The 18,367-nt window shown below is 44.2% G+C and overlaps 1 protein-coding gene across 1 annotated transcript in view; it reads right to left on the minus strand.

The window, feature by feature from the left end:
• LOC131953511 (netrin-1) overlaps nt 1-18,367 on the minus strand; it is an 89,978-nt gene that overhangs the window by 30,510 nt on the left and 41,101 nt on the right. The window contains exon 5 of the mRNA XM_059316710.1: nt 10,359-10,547. Within this exon, the coding sequence (XP_059172693.1) occupies nt 10,359-10,547 (189 nt within the window). The remainder of the gene's footprint in view (nt 1-10,358; nt 10,548-18,367) is intronic.

Genomic DNA, 18,367 nt, shown 5'->3' on the forward strand with positions numbered 1-18,367 from the left:
CCTGATGTATTGGAGTGGTTGCCCCTGTCCCTGATGTATTGGAGTGGTTGCCCCTGTCCCTGATGTATTGGAGTGGTTGCCCCTGTCCCTGATGTATTGGAGTGGTTGCCCCTGACAGATCTCTGCCGATCGTGTCGTCATCAAAGTGTCAAGCAACAAAGGCCGTAGAGAAATGTAAGAGGGGGGGGGGGAGGCGTCCATTTGTCGGGGAGGGGGGGGGGCAATCGAAGGAACAGTCCCGGCATTCTTTGCACCCAACACATTTTTTTGGCCTCGTCGATGGCAGATTTAGATCCATGAGGTGGATGTTTGTTAGATCAATGAGGTGGATGTTTGATCCATGAGGTGGATGTTTGTTAGATCCATGAGGTGGATGTTTGTTAGATCCATGAGGTGGATGTTTGTTAGATCCATGAGGTGGATGTTTGTTAGATCCATGAGGTGGATGTTTGTTAGATCCATGAGGTGGATGTTTGTTAGATCCATGAGGTGGATGTTAGATCCATGAGGTGGATGTTTGTTAGATCCATGAGGTGGATGTTTGATCCATGAGGTGGATGTTAGATCCATGAGGTGGATGTTAGATCCATGAGGTGGATGTTTGTTAGATGTATGAGGTGGATGTTTGTTAGATCCATGAGGTGGATGTTTGTTAGATCAATGAGGTGGATGTTTGATCCATGAGGTGGATGTTTGTTTGATCCATGAGGTGGATGTTTGTTGGATCCATGTGATGGATGTTTGTTAGATCCATGAGGTGGATGTTTGTTAGATCCATGAGGTGGATGTTAGATCCATGAGGTGGATGTTTGTTAGATCCATGAGGTGGATGTTTGATCCATGAGGTGGATGTTTGATCCATGAGGTGGATGTTTGTTAGATCCATGAGGTGGATGTTTGTTAGATCCATGAGGTGGATGTTTGATCCATGAGGTGGATGTTAGATCCATGAGGTGGATGTTTGTTAGATCCATGAGGTGGATGTTTGTTAGATCCATGAGGTGGATGTTTGATCCATGAGGTGGATGTTTGATCCATGAGGTGGATGTTTGTTAGATCCATGAGGTGGATGTTTGTTAGATCCATGAGGTGGATGTTTGATCCATGAGGTGGATGTTTGATCCATGAGGTGGATGTTTGTTAGATCCATGAGGTGGATGTTTGTTAGATCCATGAGGTGGATGTTTGATCCATGAGGTGGATGTTTGTTAGATCCATGAGGTGGATGTTTGTTAGATCCATGAGGTGGATGTTTGATCCATGAGGTGGATGTTTGTTAGATCCATGAGGTGGATGTTTGTTAGATCCATGAGGTGGATGTTTGATCCATGAGGTGGATGTTAGATCCATGAGGTGGATGTTAGATCCATGAGGTGGATGTTTGTTAGATCCATGAGGTGGATGTTTGTTAGATCCATGAGGTGGATGTTTGTTAGATCAATGAGGTGGATGTTTGATCCATGAGGTGGATGTTTGTTAGATCCATGAGGTGGATGTTTGTTAGATCCATGAGGTGGATGTTTGTTAGATCCATGAGGTGGATGTTTGTTAGATCCATGAGGTGGATGTTTGTTAGATCCATGAGGTGGATGTTTGTTAGATCCATGAGGTGGATGTTTGATCCATGAGGTGGATGTTAGATCCATGAGGTGGATGTTTGTTAGATCCATGAGGTGGATGTTTGTTAGATCCATGAGGTGGATGTTTGTTAGATCCATGAGGTGGATGTTTGTTAGATCCATGAGGTGGATGTTTGTTAGATCCATGAGGTGGATGTTTGTTAGATCCATGAGGTGGATGTTTGTTAGATCCATGAGGTGGATGTTTGTTAGATCCATGAGGTGGATGTTAGATCCATGAGGTGGATGTTAGATCCATGAGGTGGATGTTTGTTAGATCCATGAGGTGGATGTTAGATCCATGAGGTGGATGTTTGTTAGATCCATGAGGTGGATGTTTGTTATATCCATGAGGTGGATGTTTGTTAGATCAATGAGGTGGATGTTTGATCCATGAGGTGGATGTTTGTTTGATCCATGAGGTGGATGTTTGTTAGATCAATGAGGTGGATGTTTGTTAGATCCATGAGGTGGATGTTTGTTAGATCCATGAGGTGGATGTTTGTTAGATCCATGAGGTGGATGTTAGATCCATGAGGTGGATGTTTGTTAGATCCATGAGGTGGATGTTTGTTAGATCCATGAGGTGGATGTTTGTTAGATCAATGAGGTGGATGTTTGATCCATGAGGTGGATGTTTGTTAGATCCATGAGGTGGATGTTTGTTAGATCCATGTGATGGATGTTTGTTAGATCCATGAGGTGGATGTTTGTTAGATCCATGAGGTGGATGTTTGTTAGATCCATGAGGTGGATGTTTGATCCATGAGGTGGATGTTTGTTAGATCAATGAGGTGGATGTTTGTTAGATCCATGAGGTGGATGTTTGTTAGATCCATGAGGTGGATGTTAGATCCATGAGGTGGATGTTTGTTAGATCCATGAGGTGGATGTTTGTTAGATCCATGAGGTGGATGTTTGTTAGATCCATGAGATGGATGTTTGTTAGATCCATGAGGTGGATGTTAGATCCATGAGGTGGATGTTTGTTAGATCCATGAGGTGGATGTTTGTTAGATCCATGAGGTGGATGTTTGTTAGATCCATGAGGTGGATGTTTGTTTGATCCATGAGGTGGATGTTTGTTAGATCCATGAGGTGGATGTTTGTTAGATCCATGAGGTGGATGTTTGTTAGATCCATGAGGTGGATGTTTGTTGGATCAATGAGGTGGATGTTTGGTAGATCCATGAGGTGGATGTTTGTTAGATCCATGAGGTGGATGTTTGATCCATGAGGTGGATGTTTGTTTGATCCATGAGGTGGATGTTTGTTAGATCCATGAGGTGGATGTTTGTTAGATCCATGAGGTGGATGTTTGTTAGATCCATGAGGTGGATGTTTGTTAGATCCATGAGGTGGATGTTAGATCCATGAGGTGGATGTTTGATCCATGAGGTGGATGTTTGTTAGATCCATGAGGTGGATGTTTGTTTGATCCATGAGGTGGATGTTTGTTTGATCCATGAGGTGGATGTTTGTTAGATCCATGAGGTGGATGTTTGATCCATGAGGTGGATGTTTGTTAGATCCATGAGATGGATGTTTGTTAGATCCATGAGGTGGATGTTAGATCAATGAGGTGGATGTTTGTTAGATCCATGAGGAGGATGTTTGTTAGATCCATGTAATGGATGTTTGTTAGATCAATGAGGTGGATGTTTGATCCATGAGGTGGATGTTAGATCCATGAGGTGGATGTTTGATCCATGAGGTGGATGTTTGTTAGATCCATGAGGTGGATGTTTGTTAGATCCATGAGGTGGATGTTTGTTAGATCCATGAGGTGGATGTTTGTTAGATCCATGAGGTGGATGTTTGTTAGATCAATGAGGTGGATGTTTGTTAGATCCATGAGGTGGATGTTTGTTTGATCCATGAGGTGGATGTTTGTTAGATCCATGAGGTGGATGTTTGTTTGATCCATGAGGTGGATGTTAGTTAGATCCATGAGGTGGATGTTTGTTAGATCCATGAGGTGGATGTTTGTTAGATCCATGAGGTGGATGTTTGTTTGATCCATGAGGTGGATGTTTGTTTGATCCATGAGGTGGATGTTTGTTAGATCCATGAGGTGGATGTTTGTTAGATCCATGAGGTGGATGTTTGTTTGATCCATGAGGTGGATGTTTGTTAGATCCATGAGGTGGATGTTTGTTTGATCCATGAGGTGGATGTTTGTTAGATCCATGAGGTGGATGTTTGTTTGATCCATGAGGTGGATGTTAGATCCATGAGGTGGATGTTAGATCCATGAGGTGGATGTTTGTTAGATCCATGAGGTGGATGTTTGTTAGATCCATGAGGTGGATGTTTGATCCATGAGGTGGATGTTTGTTAGATCCATGAGGTGGATGTTTGTTTGATCCATGAGGTGGATGTTTGTTTGATCCATGAGGTGGATGTTTGTTAGATCCATGAGGTGGATGTTTGTTAGATCCATGAGGTGGATGTTTGTTTGATCCATGAGGTGGATGTTTGTTAGATCCATGAGGTGGATGTTTGTTTGATCCATGAGGTGGATGTTTGTTAGATCCATGAGGTGGATGTTTGTTTGATCCATGAGGTGGATGTTAGATCCATGAGGTGGATGTTAGATCCATGAGGTGGATGTTTGTTAGATCCATGAGGTGGATGTTTGTTAGATCCATGAGGTGGATGTTTGATCCATGAGGTGGATGTTTGTTAGATCCATGAGGTGGATGTTTGTTAGATCCATGAGGTGGATGTTTGTTAGATCCATGAGGTGGATGTTTGTTAGATCCATGAGGTGGATGTTTGTTAGATCCATGAGGTGGATGTTTGATCCATGAGGTGGATGTTTGTTAGATCCATGAGGTGGATGTTTGTTAGATCCATGAGGTGGATGTTTGATCCATGAGGTGGATGTTTGTTTGATCCATGAGGTGGATGTTAGATCCATGAGGTGGATGTTAGATCCATGAGGTGGATGTTTGTTAGATCCATGAGGTGGATGTTTGTTAGATCCATGAGGTGGATGTTTGATCCATGAGGTGGATGTTTGTTAGATCCATGAGGTGGATGTTTGTTAGATCCATGAGGTGGATGTTTGATCCATGAGGTGGATGTTTGTTTGATCCATGAGGTGGATGTTTGTTAGATCCATAAGGTGGATGTTTGATCTATGAGGTGGATGTTTGTTAGATCCATGAGATGGATGTTTGTTTGATCCATGAGGTGGATGTTTGTTAGATCCATGAGATGGATGTTTGTTTGATCCATGAGGTGGATGTTAGATCCATGAGGTGGATGTTAGATCCATGAGATGGATGTTTGTTAGATCCATGAGGTGGATGTTTGTTAGATCCATGAGGTGGATGTTAGATCCATGAGGTGGATGTTTGTTTGATCCATGAGGTGGATGTTTGTTAGATCCATGAGATGGATGTTTGTTTGATCCATGAGGTGGATGTTAGATCCATGAGGTGGATGTTTGTTAGATCCATGAGGTGGATGTTTGTTAGATCCATGAGGTGGATGTTTGTTAGATCCATGAGGTGGATGTTAGATCCATGAGGTGGATGTTTGATCCATGAGGTGGATGTTAGATCCATGAGGTGGATGTTAGATCCATGAGGTGGATGTTTGTTAGATCCATGAGGTGGATGTTTGTTAGATCCATGAGGTGGATGTTAGATCCATGAGGTGGATGTTTGTTAGATCCATGAGGTGGATGTTTGTTAGATCCATGAGGTGGATGTTTGTTAGATCCATGAGGTGGATGTTTGTTAGATCCATGAGGTGGATGTTTGTTAGATCCATGAGGGGGATGTTTGTTAGATCCATGAGGTGGATGTTTGTTTGATCCATGAGGTGGATGTTTGTTGGATCCATGAGGTGGATGTTGGATCCATGAGGTGGATGTTTGATCCATGAGGTGGATGTTTGTTAGATCCATGAGGTGGATGTTTGTTAGATCCATGAGGTGGATGTTTGTTAGATCCATGAGGTGGATATTAGATCCATGAGGTGGATGTTTGATCCATGAGGTGGATGTTTGTTAGATCCATGAGGTGGATGTTTGTTAGATCCATGAGGTGGATGTTTGTTAGATCCATGAGGTGGATGTTTGTTAGATCCATGAGGTGGATGTTTGTTAGATCCATGAGGTGGATGTTTGTTAGATCCATGAGGTGGATGTTTGTTAGATCCATGAGGTGGATGTTTGTTAGATCCATGAGATGGATGTTTGTTAGATCCATGAGGTGGATGTTTGATCCATGAGGTGGATGTTTGTTAGATCCATGAGGTGGATGTTTGTTAGATCCATGAGGTGGATGTTTGTTAGATCCATGAGATGGATGTTTGTTAGATCCATGAGGTGGATGTTTGATCCATGAGGTGGATGTTTGATCCATGAGGTGGATGTTTGTTAGATCCATGAGGTGGATGTTTGATCCATGAGGTGGATGTTTGTTAGATCCATGAGGTGGATGTTTGTTTGATCCATGAGGTGGATGTTAGATCCATGAGGTGGATGTTTGTTAGATCCATGAGGTGGATGTTTGTTAGATCCATGAGGTGGATGTTTGATCCATGAGGTGGATGTTTGTTAGATCCATGAGGTGGATGTTTGTTAGATCCATGAGGTGGATGTTTGTTAGATCCATGAGGTGGATGTTTGTTAGATCCATGAGGTGGATGTTTGTTAGATCAATGAGGTGGATGTTTGTTAGATCCATGAGGTGGATGTTTGTTTGATCCATGAGGTGGATGTTTGTTAGATCCATGAGGTGGATGTTTGTTTGATCCATGAGGTGGATGTTTGTTAGATCCATGAGGTGGATGTTTGTTAGATCAATGAGGTGGATGTTTGTTGGATCAATGAGGTGGATGTTTGTTAGATCCATGAGGTGGATGTTTGTTAGATCCATGAGGTGGATGTTTGTTAGATCCATGAGGTGGATGTTTGATCCATGAGGTGGATGTTTGTTAGATCCATGAGGTGGATGTTTGTTTGATCCATGAGGTGGATGTTTGTTAGATCCATGAGGTGGATGTTTGTTAGATCCATGAGGTGGATGTTAGATCCATGAGGTGGATGTTTGTTAGATCCATGAGATGGATGTTTGTTAGATCCATGAGGTGGATGTTAGATCCATGAGGTGGATGTTTGTTAGATCCATGAGGTGGATGTTTGTTAGATCCATGTGATGGATGTTTGTTAGATCCATGAGGTGGATGTTTGTTAGATCACTGAGGTGGATGTTTGATCCATGAGGTGGATGTTTGTTAGATCCATGAGGTGGATGTTTGTTAGATCCATGAGGTGGATGTTTGATCCATGAGGTGGATGTTAGATCCATGAGGTGGATGTTTGTTAGATCCATGAGGTGGATGTTTGATCCATGAGGTGGATGTTTGTTAGATCCATGAGGTGGATGTTTGTTAGATCCATGAGGTGGATGTTTGTTAGATCAATGAGGTGGATGTTTGTTTGATCCATGAGGTGGATGTTTGTTAGATCCATGAGGTGGATGTTTGTTAGATCCATGAGGTGGATGTTAGATCCATGAGGTGGATGTTTGTTAGATCCATGAGGTGGATGTTTGTTAGATCCATGAGGTGGATGTTTGTTAGATCCATGAGGTGGATGTTTGTTAGATCCATGAGGTGGATGTTAGATCCATGAGGTGGATGTTAGATCCATGAGATGGATGTTTGTTAGATCCATGAGGTGGATGTTTGTTAGATCCATGAGGTGGATGTTTGTTCGATCCATGAGGTGGATGTTTGTTAGATCCATGAGGTGGATGTTTGTTAGATCCATGAGGTGGATGTTTGTTAGATCCATGAGGTGGATGTTAGATCCATGAGGTGGATGTTAGATCCATGAGGTGGATGTTTGTTAGATCCATGAGGTGGATGTTTGTTAGATCCATGAGGTGGATGTTAGATCCATGAGGTGGATGTTTGTTAGATCCATGAGGTGGATGTTTGTTAGATCCATGTGATGGATGTTTGTTAGATCAATGAGGTGGATGTTTGATCCATGAGGTGGATGTTTGATCAATGAGGTGGATGTTTGTTAGATCCATGAGGTGGATGTTTGATCCATGAGGTGGATGTTAGATCCATGAGGTGGATGTTTGTTAGATCCATGAGGTGGATGTTTGTTAGATCCATGAGGTGGATGTTTGATCCATGAGGTGGATGTTTGATCCATGAGGTGGATGTTTGTTAGATCCATGAGGTGGATGTTTGTTAGATCCATGAGGTGGATGTTTGTTAGATCCATGAGGTGGATGTTTGTTAGATCCATGAGGTGGATGTTTGTTAGATCAATGAGGTGGATGTGTGTTAGATCCATGAGGTGGATGTTTGTTAGATCCATGAGGTGGATGTTTGTTAGATCCATGAGGTGGATGTTTGTTAGATCCATGAGGTGGATGTTTGTTAGATCCATGAGGTGGATGTTAGATCCATGAGGTGGATGTTTGTTAGATCCATGAGGTGGATGTTTGTTAGATCCATGAGGTGGATGTTTGTTAGATCCATGAGGTGGATGTTTGTTAGATCCATGAGGTGGATGTTTGTTAGATCAATGAGGTGGATGTTTGATCCATGAGGTGGATGTTTGTTGGATCAATGAGGTGGATGTTTGATCCATGAGGTGGATGTTTGTTAGATCCATGAGGTGGATGTTTGTTAGATCCATGAGGTGGATGTTTGTTAGATCCATGAGGTGGATGTTTGTTAGATCCATGAGATGGATGTTTGTTTGATCCATGAGGTGGATGTTTGTTAGATCCATGAGGTGGATGTTTGTTAGATCCATGAGGTGGATGTTTGATCCATGAGGTGGATGTTTGTTAGATCCATGACGTGGATGTTTGTTAGATCCATGAGGTGGATGTTTGTTAGATCCATGAGGTGGATGTTTGTTAGATCCATGAGGTGGATGTTTGTTAGATCACTTAGGTGGATGTTTGTTTGATCCATGAGGTGGATGTTTGTTAGATCCATGAGGTGGATGTTTGTTAGATCCATGAGGTGGATGTTTGTTAGATCCATGAGGTGGATGTTTGTTAGATCCATGAGGTGGATGTTTGTTAGATCCATGAGGTGGATGTTTGTTAGATCCATGAGGTGGATGTTTGTTTGATTCATGAGGTGGATGTTAGATCCATGAGGTGGATGTTAGATCCATGAGGTGGATGTTTGTTAGATCCATGAGGTGGATGTTTGTTAGATCCATGAGGTGGATGTTTGTTTGATCCATGAGGTGGATGTTTGTTTGATCCATGAGGTGGATGTTTGTTAGATCCATGAGGTGGATGTTAGATCCATGAGGTGGATGTTTGTTAGATCAATGAGGTGGATGTTTGATCCATGAGGTGGATGTTTGTTAGATCCATGAGGTGGATGTTTGTTAGATCAATGAGGTGGATGTTTGTTAGATCCATGAGGTGGATGTGTGTTAGATCCATGAGGTGGATGTTTGTTAGATCCATGAGGTGGATGTTTGTTAGATCCATGAGGTGGATGTTTGTTAGATCAATGAGGTGGATGTTTGTTAGATCCATGAGGTGGATGTTTGTTAGATCCATGAGGTGGATGTTTGTTAGATCCATGAGGTGGATGTTTGTTAGATCCATGAGGTGGATGTTTGATCCATGAGGTGGATGTTTGTTAGATCCATGAGGTGGATGTTTGTTAGATCAATGAGGTGGATGTTTGATCCATGAGGTGGATGTTTGTTAGATCCATGAGGTGGATGTTTGTTAGATCCATGAGGTGGATGTTTGATCCATGAGGTGGATGTTAGATCCATGAGGTGGATGTTTGTTAGATCCATGAGGTGGATGTTTGTTAGATCCATGAGGTGGATGTTTGTTAGATCCATGAGGTGGATGTTTGTTAGATCCATGAGGTGGATGTTAGATCCATGAGGTGGATGTTTGTTAGATCCATGAGGTGGATGTTTGTTGGATCTAATAGGCGGAGTTTTCCCAAACTTTGGAGTGCTACGATATTTTAAAACCAGCTAGCTGCAAACGATGATGGCAGCCAACGCTGTCTACCTAAACATACTTACGTCATGACTACGTCAGACTGCCTACGTCGGACTGCCTACATCAGACTGCCTACCTTTACAAGCCCGCCTGTCTGTTATACGTCTGCTGCTGTCCTTGAAATATCCCTCCTTGCAGTAGTGGCAGTGCCTGCCGGCGGTGTGGTGCTTACAGTTGAGGCACACCCCCCCACTCTTCAGGCCGGACAACTCGAACAGCTCGTGATTGAAGCGACAGCGACGGGCATGCAAGTTACAGTTACACGCTGCAAGACAACACAGAGTCATGCGGTTAGAGGCATCAGCTGGGTTAGTTAGGGCTTCACTGGGTTAGTTAGGGCTTCACTGGGTTAGTTAGGGCTTCAGGTGGGTTAGTTAGGGCTTCAGGTGGGTTAGGTAGGGCTTCAGGTGGGTTAGTTAGGGCTTCAGGTGGGTTAGTTAGGGCTTCAGGTGGGTTAGTTAGGGCTTCAGGTGGGTTAGTTAGGGCTTCACTGGGTAAGTTAGGGCTTCGGCTGTGTACACGAGGGTTGGGTTCACATACAACAAGCAAAAGTCACGCCAAAAAGGGGTTTATGGTTAGGATGGGGAAGGGTTAGTGTAACAACCAAGATGCAGGCTGGGCATCAGTATGTGATACAGGCAGGACATTAGCAGGCAGGCAGGGCATTAGCAGGCGGGCAGGGCATTAGCAGGCGGGCAGGTACCTTTACAGGCCATCCTGTGGCTGATAGCCTTGCTCTTGTCCCGGTAAAAGCCCTCCTTGCAATAGTTGCAGTTGCGGCCGGCGGTGTTGTGCTTGCAGTTGAGACACACCCCCCCGCTCTTGTAGCCCGACAGTTCGTACAGCTCCATGTTGAAGCGACACTTGCGGGCGTGCAGGTTGCAGTTGCAGGCTGGGTGAGAGGAGAGGAGTTGTACGGACAGGTGGCTCAGGTAAACAAAGACGGGGGGGGGGGGGGTGAGCACGCCTGCCTGCTTCGATTGACTCATTACAGACAATCCAAAAACTGCAAACATTTTCTTTAAATACTTGCTGGGGCAAGGGGAACATGAACAAACACATAATTATTGGGGGTGGGGGTGATCACATGGGGGGGGGGGGGGGGGTGATCACATTTTAAATTAAATTTCTAAAAGATCGAATTGATAGCCATAATGCAATATTCTTAAAGTGTAGGCCTATATTATTTAATTTAATGATTTTTAAATTAATATGGATGTGGTTTTGTTTAAGCAAATTTCAAACTTATCTTTTTAATTAAAGTCATATGTAATTTTAAAAAATCAAAGAAAATGTATCACCCTTCACAAAAACTTAAAAAGTGTACAAATTATTTCCCTTTGTTCCTTTATACATTTTTAAAAGCCACCTCCCCCCCCCTTCTATTTATGTTTACGTTTGTGTTTGTGCTTTTTTTTTTGTTGGTTGTGTTTACGGTTGATCCGAAAAGTAATATATTTCCTAAACCCAAACAATGCCTGGTATATGCTGCTTAATAAACACCAAGTCATGGTCCTTTACAAAGGCCAGTGCAAGGCCTGGCCGGAACGGTTAGTATATCTAGACATGGTCCTTTACAAAGGCCAGTGCAGGGCCTGGCCGGAACGGTTAGTATATCTAGATATGGTCCTTTAGAGAGATAGTCGAGTGTGAGCATCAAATAAAAACGGGCTACTTCGTGTCTTACAGGTGTAAAGTTGCCAGATAACAACGAGCTACTTCGTGAATGTCTTACAGGTGTAAAGTTGCCAGATAAAACGGTGTGTCCGTGCACCTTGACTGAGTGTCCAGGTGCGTCAGACAGGAAGGGCCACTTAGACATGTTTTTATTTTTTGGAACAGAAGTTACGTCAGCACCGAGTTTTTAGTTCAGACATCAATATACGCTGGTACAGACAGACAGACACACAGACAGACAGACAGCTAGACAGACACAAAGACAGCTAGACAGCTAGACAGACAGACAGACAGACAGCTAGACAGACAGCGAGACAGCTAGACAGACAGACAGACAGCTAGACAGACAGCTAGACAGACAGACAGACAGACAGACAGACAGACAGACAGACAGACAGACAGACAGACAGACAGACAGACAGACAGAAAAACAGACAGACAGACAGAGAGACAGACAGACAGACAGAGACAGACAGACAGACAAACAGACAGACAGACAGACAGAGACAGACAGAGACAGACAGACAGACAGACAGACAGACAGGCTGGCAGGCAGGCAGGCAGGCAGGCAGGCAGGCAGGCAGGCAGACAGACAGACAGACAGACAGACAGACAGACAGACAGACAGACAGACAGACAGACAGACAGACAGACAGACAGACAGACAGACAGACAGACAGACAGACAGACAGACAGACAGACAGACAGACAGACGAGGTGCCTATATCGATAAAGTCCGCCTCTGTGAAGAGCCAACTAGTTCAGCTGTGAAGCCAAGGCGTGAAGTCTTTTATCCCCCGCCAAATTGGTGCAGGCTTTGTAAGAATGGCGGTAAACAAACGGGGTCTGCGAGCCCAGCAGGGCGCCGAGCGCTAGACGTCACCCCGGCACACAGATCAACCCGAGCGAGCTGGCTCGTGAATGGCGCCCAGCGGGAGAGAAATCTCGCTCAACGGTAAGTTGGACGAGAGTTGGATGGGACTGAACAGGATTAAATTATTGTGTCAGGACAGGTAAATGAAGCAAACAATAGTCGGACAACAGGCCCTATGGTAGCGGCAGGGCGGCAAACACGGGCGCTGGCTCTTGTTGGTGGCGCCCTCACTGGGGGGGCGTGTTGTTCATACCGCAGGCACCCCAGCGGGAGTGCGACCTGCTAGCCATTCATGTCCTGATTAGATGTGTTGATGGCCAACCAAATGTGGCCATTCATGTCCTGATTAGATGTGTTGATGGCCAACCAAATGTGGCCATTCATGTCCTGATGGCCAACCAAATGTGGCCATTCATGTCCTGATTAGATGTGTTGATGGCCAACCAAATGTGGCCATTCATGTCCTGATGGCCAACCAAATGTGGCCATTCATGTCCTGATTAGATGTGTTGATGGCCAACCAAATGTGGCCATTCATGTTCTGATTAGATGTGTTGATGGCCAACCAAATGTGGCCATTCATGTTCTGATTAGATGTGTTGATGGCCAATCAAATACATCCGCCTACATAGTCTAACGCCACCTACTATTCCACCCCCCTCCCAGTGACAACCCCGTCAAATACAATTTTTAAAAGCCCCCCCCCCCCCTGTGAAGATTGTAGGAAAAATATTTTACATATAATATTTAATAGAATTTAATGTTCGAATCTTCTCGGTTTCAATCGTGTTTTTTTAAGTACTTTAAATTAGCGCGAACTTGCATGAAGTTAATGTGACTTGCTGTTCTCAACTAATCACAACAATAGGTCAACCACCTTTACTGCCCACATTTATCACGCTTATTACATAATAAAGCCTAGGATCAAAAGAGAAAGCCGACGCGGTACAAAGGCTGTGATTGACGCAAAAAGTAAACAACACACAATATGGACGGACAATGCCGATTGAGGAGAAGCCGACCAAGATAAGGCCTAAATGTATTTTGTAATAATTTTCCACAGTGTGTTTAACTAAATACGTTATCTTACAGTATTTGAACTTATTATTGTTATAAATCATAATGCTTTTAAAGTTTACAAATACGCTACCGAAAAAAATTACCAAGCACATTAATTTTACAATTATTAACAATTTAAACCAAAATTATTATTTTTTTACTTTATTTCTGTGACTTTTTTGCTATACAATTTTTCTTTTGTGACTTTTTTTTCTGTGACTTTTTTTTCCTAGCAAAAAAAAAAGTTTCTTTTTTTCTTTATCCTGTGACTTTTGTTTCTGTTCACGGGACAACTCCGCCACCACCCCACTCCCGCCACCACCCCACTCCCGCCACCACCCCACTCCCGCCACCACCCCACTCCCACAAGAGAACTCCGGAACTACAACACTCCCCCCCCCCCCCCCCTCAATGAAGACAAATATCTAATTACTTCTAGTCTTGGCAGATGAACATTTCACGTCTACAGAACCCGACTAGGCCATCTTCACGTGGCCGAAGTGGCCAACATCAAATGGCCAACATTAAGAGTCCGACACCATGTGGCCATTATCAAGTGGCCAAGATTAAGTGGCCAACGTCACTGGCCTACCGGAGCTTAAGTAGACTATCTCTTGCACTAGCTGGGCAAAAAGTGAATGTCAGGAGCGTAGAAAATGGCGGATGTTCAACTTCCGCCTCCCCGCAAGACAGTCACGTGACACGTGACCCCACTGTGCCCGGGTTCGGGTTACCCGGGTAATCATCAAGCACACAATACCCGGACAATCCCCGGATGATACCCGGACAATACCCGACCACAAGCAGTCCCCCTGTAACCGATACACCAACAGCAAGTTTGGCAAGTCCAAGACATATTTACGATCGTGGAAAAACGCGACAGGCCACCTGTGTGGGGGTGGGGGTGGGGGTTGGGGGGGGGGGGGGGGGTCCTGACTTGATCATGTGACTTGTGCCCAGATAAATCACACTTTGTGTCGCTTGACTTAATTCCGCTAATTAGACCAGTGACGTCATTCTATCCAGACCAGAGGCAGGAAACCCGAATGTGACCAACTACTGGTGACATCAAAGGTGACCAACTACTGGTGACATCAAAGGTGACCAACTACTGGTGACATCAGACCAAAGGTGACCAACTACTGGTGACATCAAAGGTGACCAACTACTGGTGACATCAGACCAAAGGTGACCAACTACTGGTGACATCAGACCAAAGGTGACCAACTACTGGTGACATCAAAGGTGACCAACTACTGGTGACATCAGACCAAAGGTGACCAACTACTGGTGACATCAAACCAAAGGTGACCAACTACTGGTGACATCAAAGGTGACCAACTACTGGTGACATCAAAGGTGACCAACTACTGGTGACATTAAAGGTGAACAACTACTGGTGACATCAAAGGTGACCAACTACTGGTGACATTAGACAAAAGGTGACCAACTACTGGTAACATCAGACAAAAGGTGACCAACTACTGGTGACATCAGACCAAAGGTGACCAACTACTGGTGACATCAAAGGTGACCAACTACTGGTGACATTAGACAAAAGGTGACCAACTACTGGTAACATCAGACAAAAGGTGACCAACTACTGGTGACATCAGACCAAAGGTGACCAACTACTGGTGACATCAGACCAAAGGTGACCAACTACTGGTGACATCAAAGGTGACCAACTACTGGTGACATTAGACAAAAGGTGACCAACTACTGGTGACATCAGACCAAAGGTGACCAACTACTGGTGACATCAGACCAAAGGTGACCAACTACTGGTGACATCAGACAAAAGGTGACCAACTACTGGTGACATCAGACCAAAGGTGACCAACTACTGGTGACATCAGACCAAAGGTGACCAACTACTGGTGACATCAGACAAAAGGTGACCAACTACTGGGGACATTAGACAAAAGGTGACCAACTACTGGTGACATCAGACCAAAGGTGACCAACTACTGGTGACATCAGACCAAAGGTGACCAACTACTGGTGACATCAGACAAAAGGTGACCAACTACTGGTGACATCAGACAAAAGGTGACCAACTACTGGGGACATTAGACAAAAGGTGACCAACTACTGGTGACATCAGACCAAAGGTGACCAACTACTGGTGACATCAGACCAAAGGTGACCAACTACTGGTGACATCAGACAAAAGGTGACCAACTACTGGTGACATCAGACAAAAGGTGACCAACTACTGGTGACATCAGACAAAAGGTGACCAACTACTGGTGACATTAGACAAAAGGTGACCAACTACTGGTGACATCAGACAAAAGGTGACCAACTACTGGTGACATCAGACAAAAGGTGACCAACTACTGGGGACATCAGACCAAAGGTGACCAACTACTGGTGACATCAGACAAAAGGTGACCAACTACTGGGGACATTAGACAAAAGGTGACCAACTACTGGTGACACCAAAGGTGACCAACTACTGGTGACATCAGACGAAAGGTGACCAACTACTGGTAACATCAGACAAAAGGTGACCAACTACTGGTGACATCAGACAAAAGGTGACCAACTACTGGTGACATCAGACAAAAGGTGACCAACTACTGGTGACATTAGACAAAAGGTGACCAACTACTGGTGACATCAGACAAAAGGTGACCAACTACTGGTGACATCAGACAAAAGGTGACCAACTACTGGTGACATTAGACAAAAGGTGACCAACTACTGAGGACATTAGACAAAAGGTGACCAACTACTGGTGACATCAAAGGTGACCATCTACTGGTGACATTAAAGGTGACCAACTACTGGTGACATTAGACCAAAGGTGACCAACTACTGGTGACATCAGACAAAAGGTGACCAACTACTGGTGACATTAGACAAAAGGTGACCAACTACTGGGGACATTAGACAAAAGGTGACCAACTACTGGTGACATCAAAGGTGACCAGCTACTGGTGACATCAAAGGTGACCAACTACTGGTGACATCAAAGGTGACCAACTACTGGTGACATCAAAGGTGACCAACTACTGGTGACATCAGACAAAAGGTGACCAACTACTGGTGTCATCACACCAAAGGTGACCAACTACTGGTGACATCAGACAAAAGGTGACCAACTACTGGGGACATTAGACAAAAGGTGACCAACTACTGGTGACATCAAAGGTGACCAACTACTGGTGACATCAAAGGTGACCAACTACTGGTGACATCAAAGGTGACCAACTACTGGTAACATCAGACAAAAGGTGACCAACTACTGGTGACATCAGACAAAAGGTGACCAACTACTGGGGACATTAGACAAAAGGTGACCAACTACTGGTGACATCAAAGGTGACCAACTACTGGTGACATCAGACAAAAGGTGACCAACTACTGGTGACATCAGACAAAAGGTGACCAACTACTGGTAACATCAGACAAAAGGTGACCAACTACTGGGAAAATCAGACAAAAGGTGACCAACTACTGGTGACATCAGACAAAAGGTGACCAACCACTGGTGACATTAGACAAAAGGTGACCAACTACTGGTAACATCAGACAAAAGGTGACCAACTACTGGTGACATCAGACAAAAGGTGACCAACTACTGGTGACATCAGACAAAAGGTGACCAACTACTGGTGACATCAAAGGTGACCAACTACTGGTGACATCAGACAAAAGGTGACCAACTACTGGTAACATCAGACAAAAGGTGACCAACTACTGGTGACATCAAAGGTGACCAACTACTGGTGACATCAAAGGTGACCAACTACTGGTGACATTAGACAAAAGGTGACCAACTACTGGTGACATCAGACAAAAGGTGACCAACTACTGGTAACATCAGACAAAAGGTGACCAACTACTGGTGACATCAGACAAAAGGTGACCAACCACTGGTGACATTAGACAAAAGGTGACCAACTACTGGTAACATCAGACAAAAGGTGACCAACTACTGGTGACATCAGACAAAAGGTGACCAACTACTGGTGACATCAGACAAAAGGTGACCAACTACTGGTGACATTAGACAAAAGGTGACCACCTACTGGTAACATCAGACAAAAGGTGACCAACTACTGGTGACATCAGACAAAAGGTGACCAACTACTGGTGACATCAGACAAAAGGTGACCAACTACTGGTGACATTAGACAAAAGGTGACCAACAACTGGTGACATTAGACAAAAGGTGACCAACTACTGGTGACATTAGACAAAAGGTGACCAACTACTGGTGACATCAGACGAAAGGTGACCAACTACTGGTGACATTAGACAAAAGGTGACCAACTACTGGTGACATCAGACAAAAGGTAACCAACTACTGGTGACATCAGACAAAAGGTGACCAACTACTGGTGACATCAGACAAAAGGTGACCAACTACTGGTGACATTAGACAAAAGGTGACCAACTACTGGTGACATCAAAGGTGACCAACTACTGGTGACATCAGACAAAAAGTGACCAACTACTGGTGACATCAGACAAAAGGTGACCAACTACTGGTGACATCAGACAAAAGGTGACCAACTACTGGTGACATTAGACAAAAGGTGACCAACTACTGGTGACATCAGACAAAAGGTGACCAACTACTGGGGACATTAGACAAAAGGTGACCAACTACTGGTGACATCAAATGTGACCAACTACTGGTGACATCAGACAAAAGGTGACCAACTACTGGTGTTATTAGACAAAAGGTGACCAACTACTGGGGACATTAGACAAAAGGTGACCAACTACTGGTGACATCAGACAAAAGGTGACCAACTACTGGTGACATCAAAGGTGACCAACTACTGGTGACATCAAAGGTGACCAACTACTGGTGACATCAGACAAAAGGTGACCAACTACTGGTGACATCAGACAAAAGGTGACCAACTACTGGTGACATCAAAGGTGACCAACTACTGGTGACATTAGACAAAAGGTGACCAACTACTGGTGACATCAGACAAAAGGTGACCAACTACTGGGGACATTAGACAAAAGGTGACCAACTACTGGTGACATCAAAGGTGACCAACTACTGTGACATCAGACAAAAGGTGACCAACTACTGGTGACATTAGACAAAAGGTGACCAACTACTGGGGACA

The sequence above is a fragment of the Physella acuta genome, unplaced genomic scaffold (genome assembly GCF_028476545.2).
Source record: "Physella acuta isolate Inbredline_101_S28 unplaced genomic scaffold, ASM2847654v3 ptg000927l, whole genome shotgun sequence".
Classification (NCBI taxonomy): Eukaryota; Metazoa; Mollusca; class Gastropoda; family Physidae; genus Physella; species Physella acuta.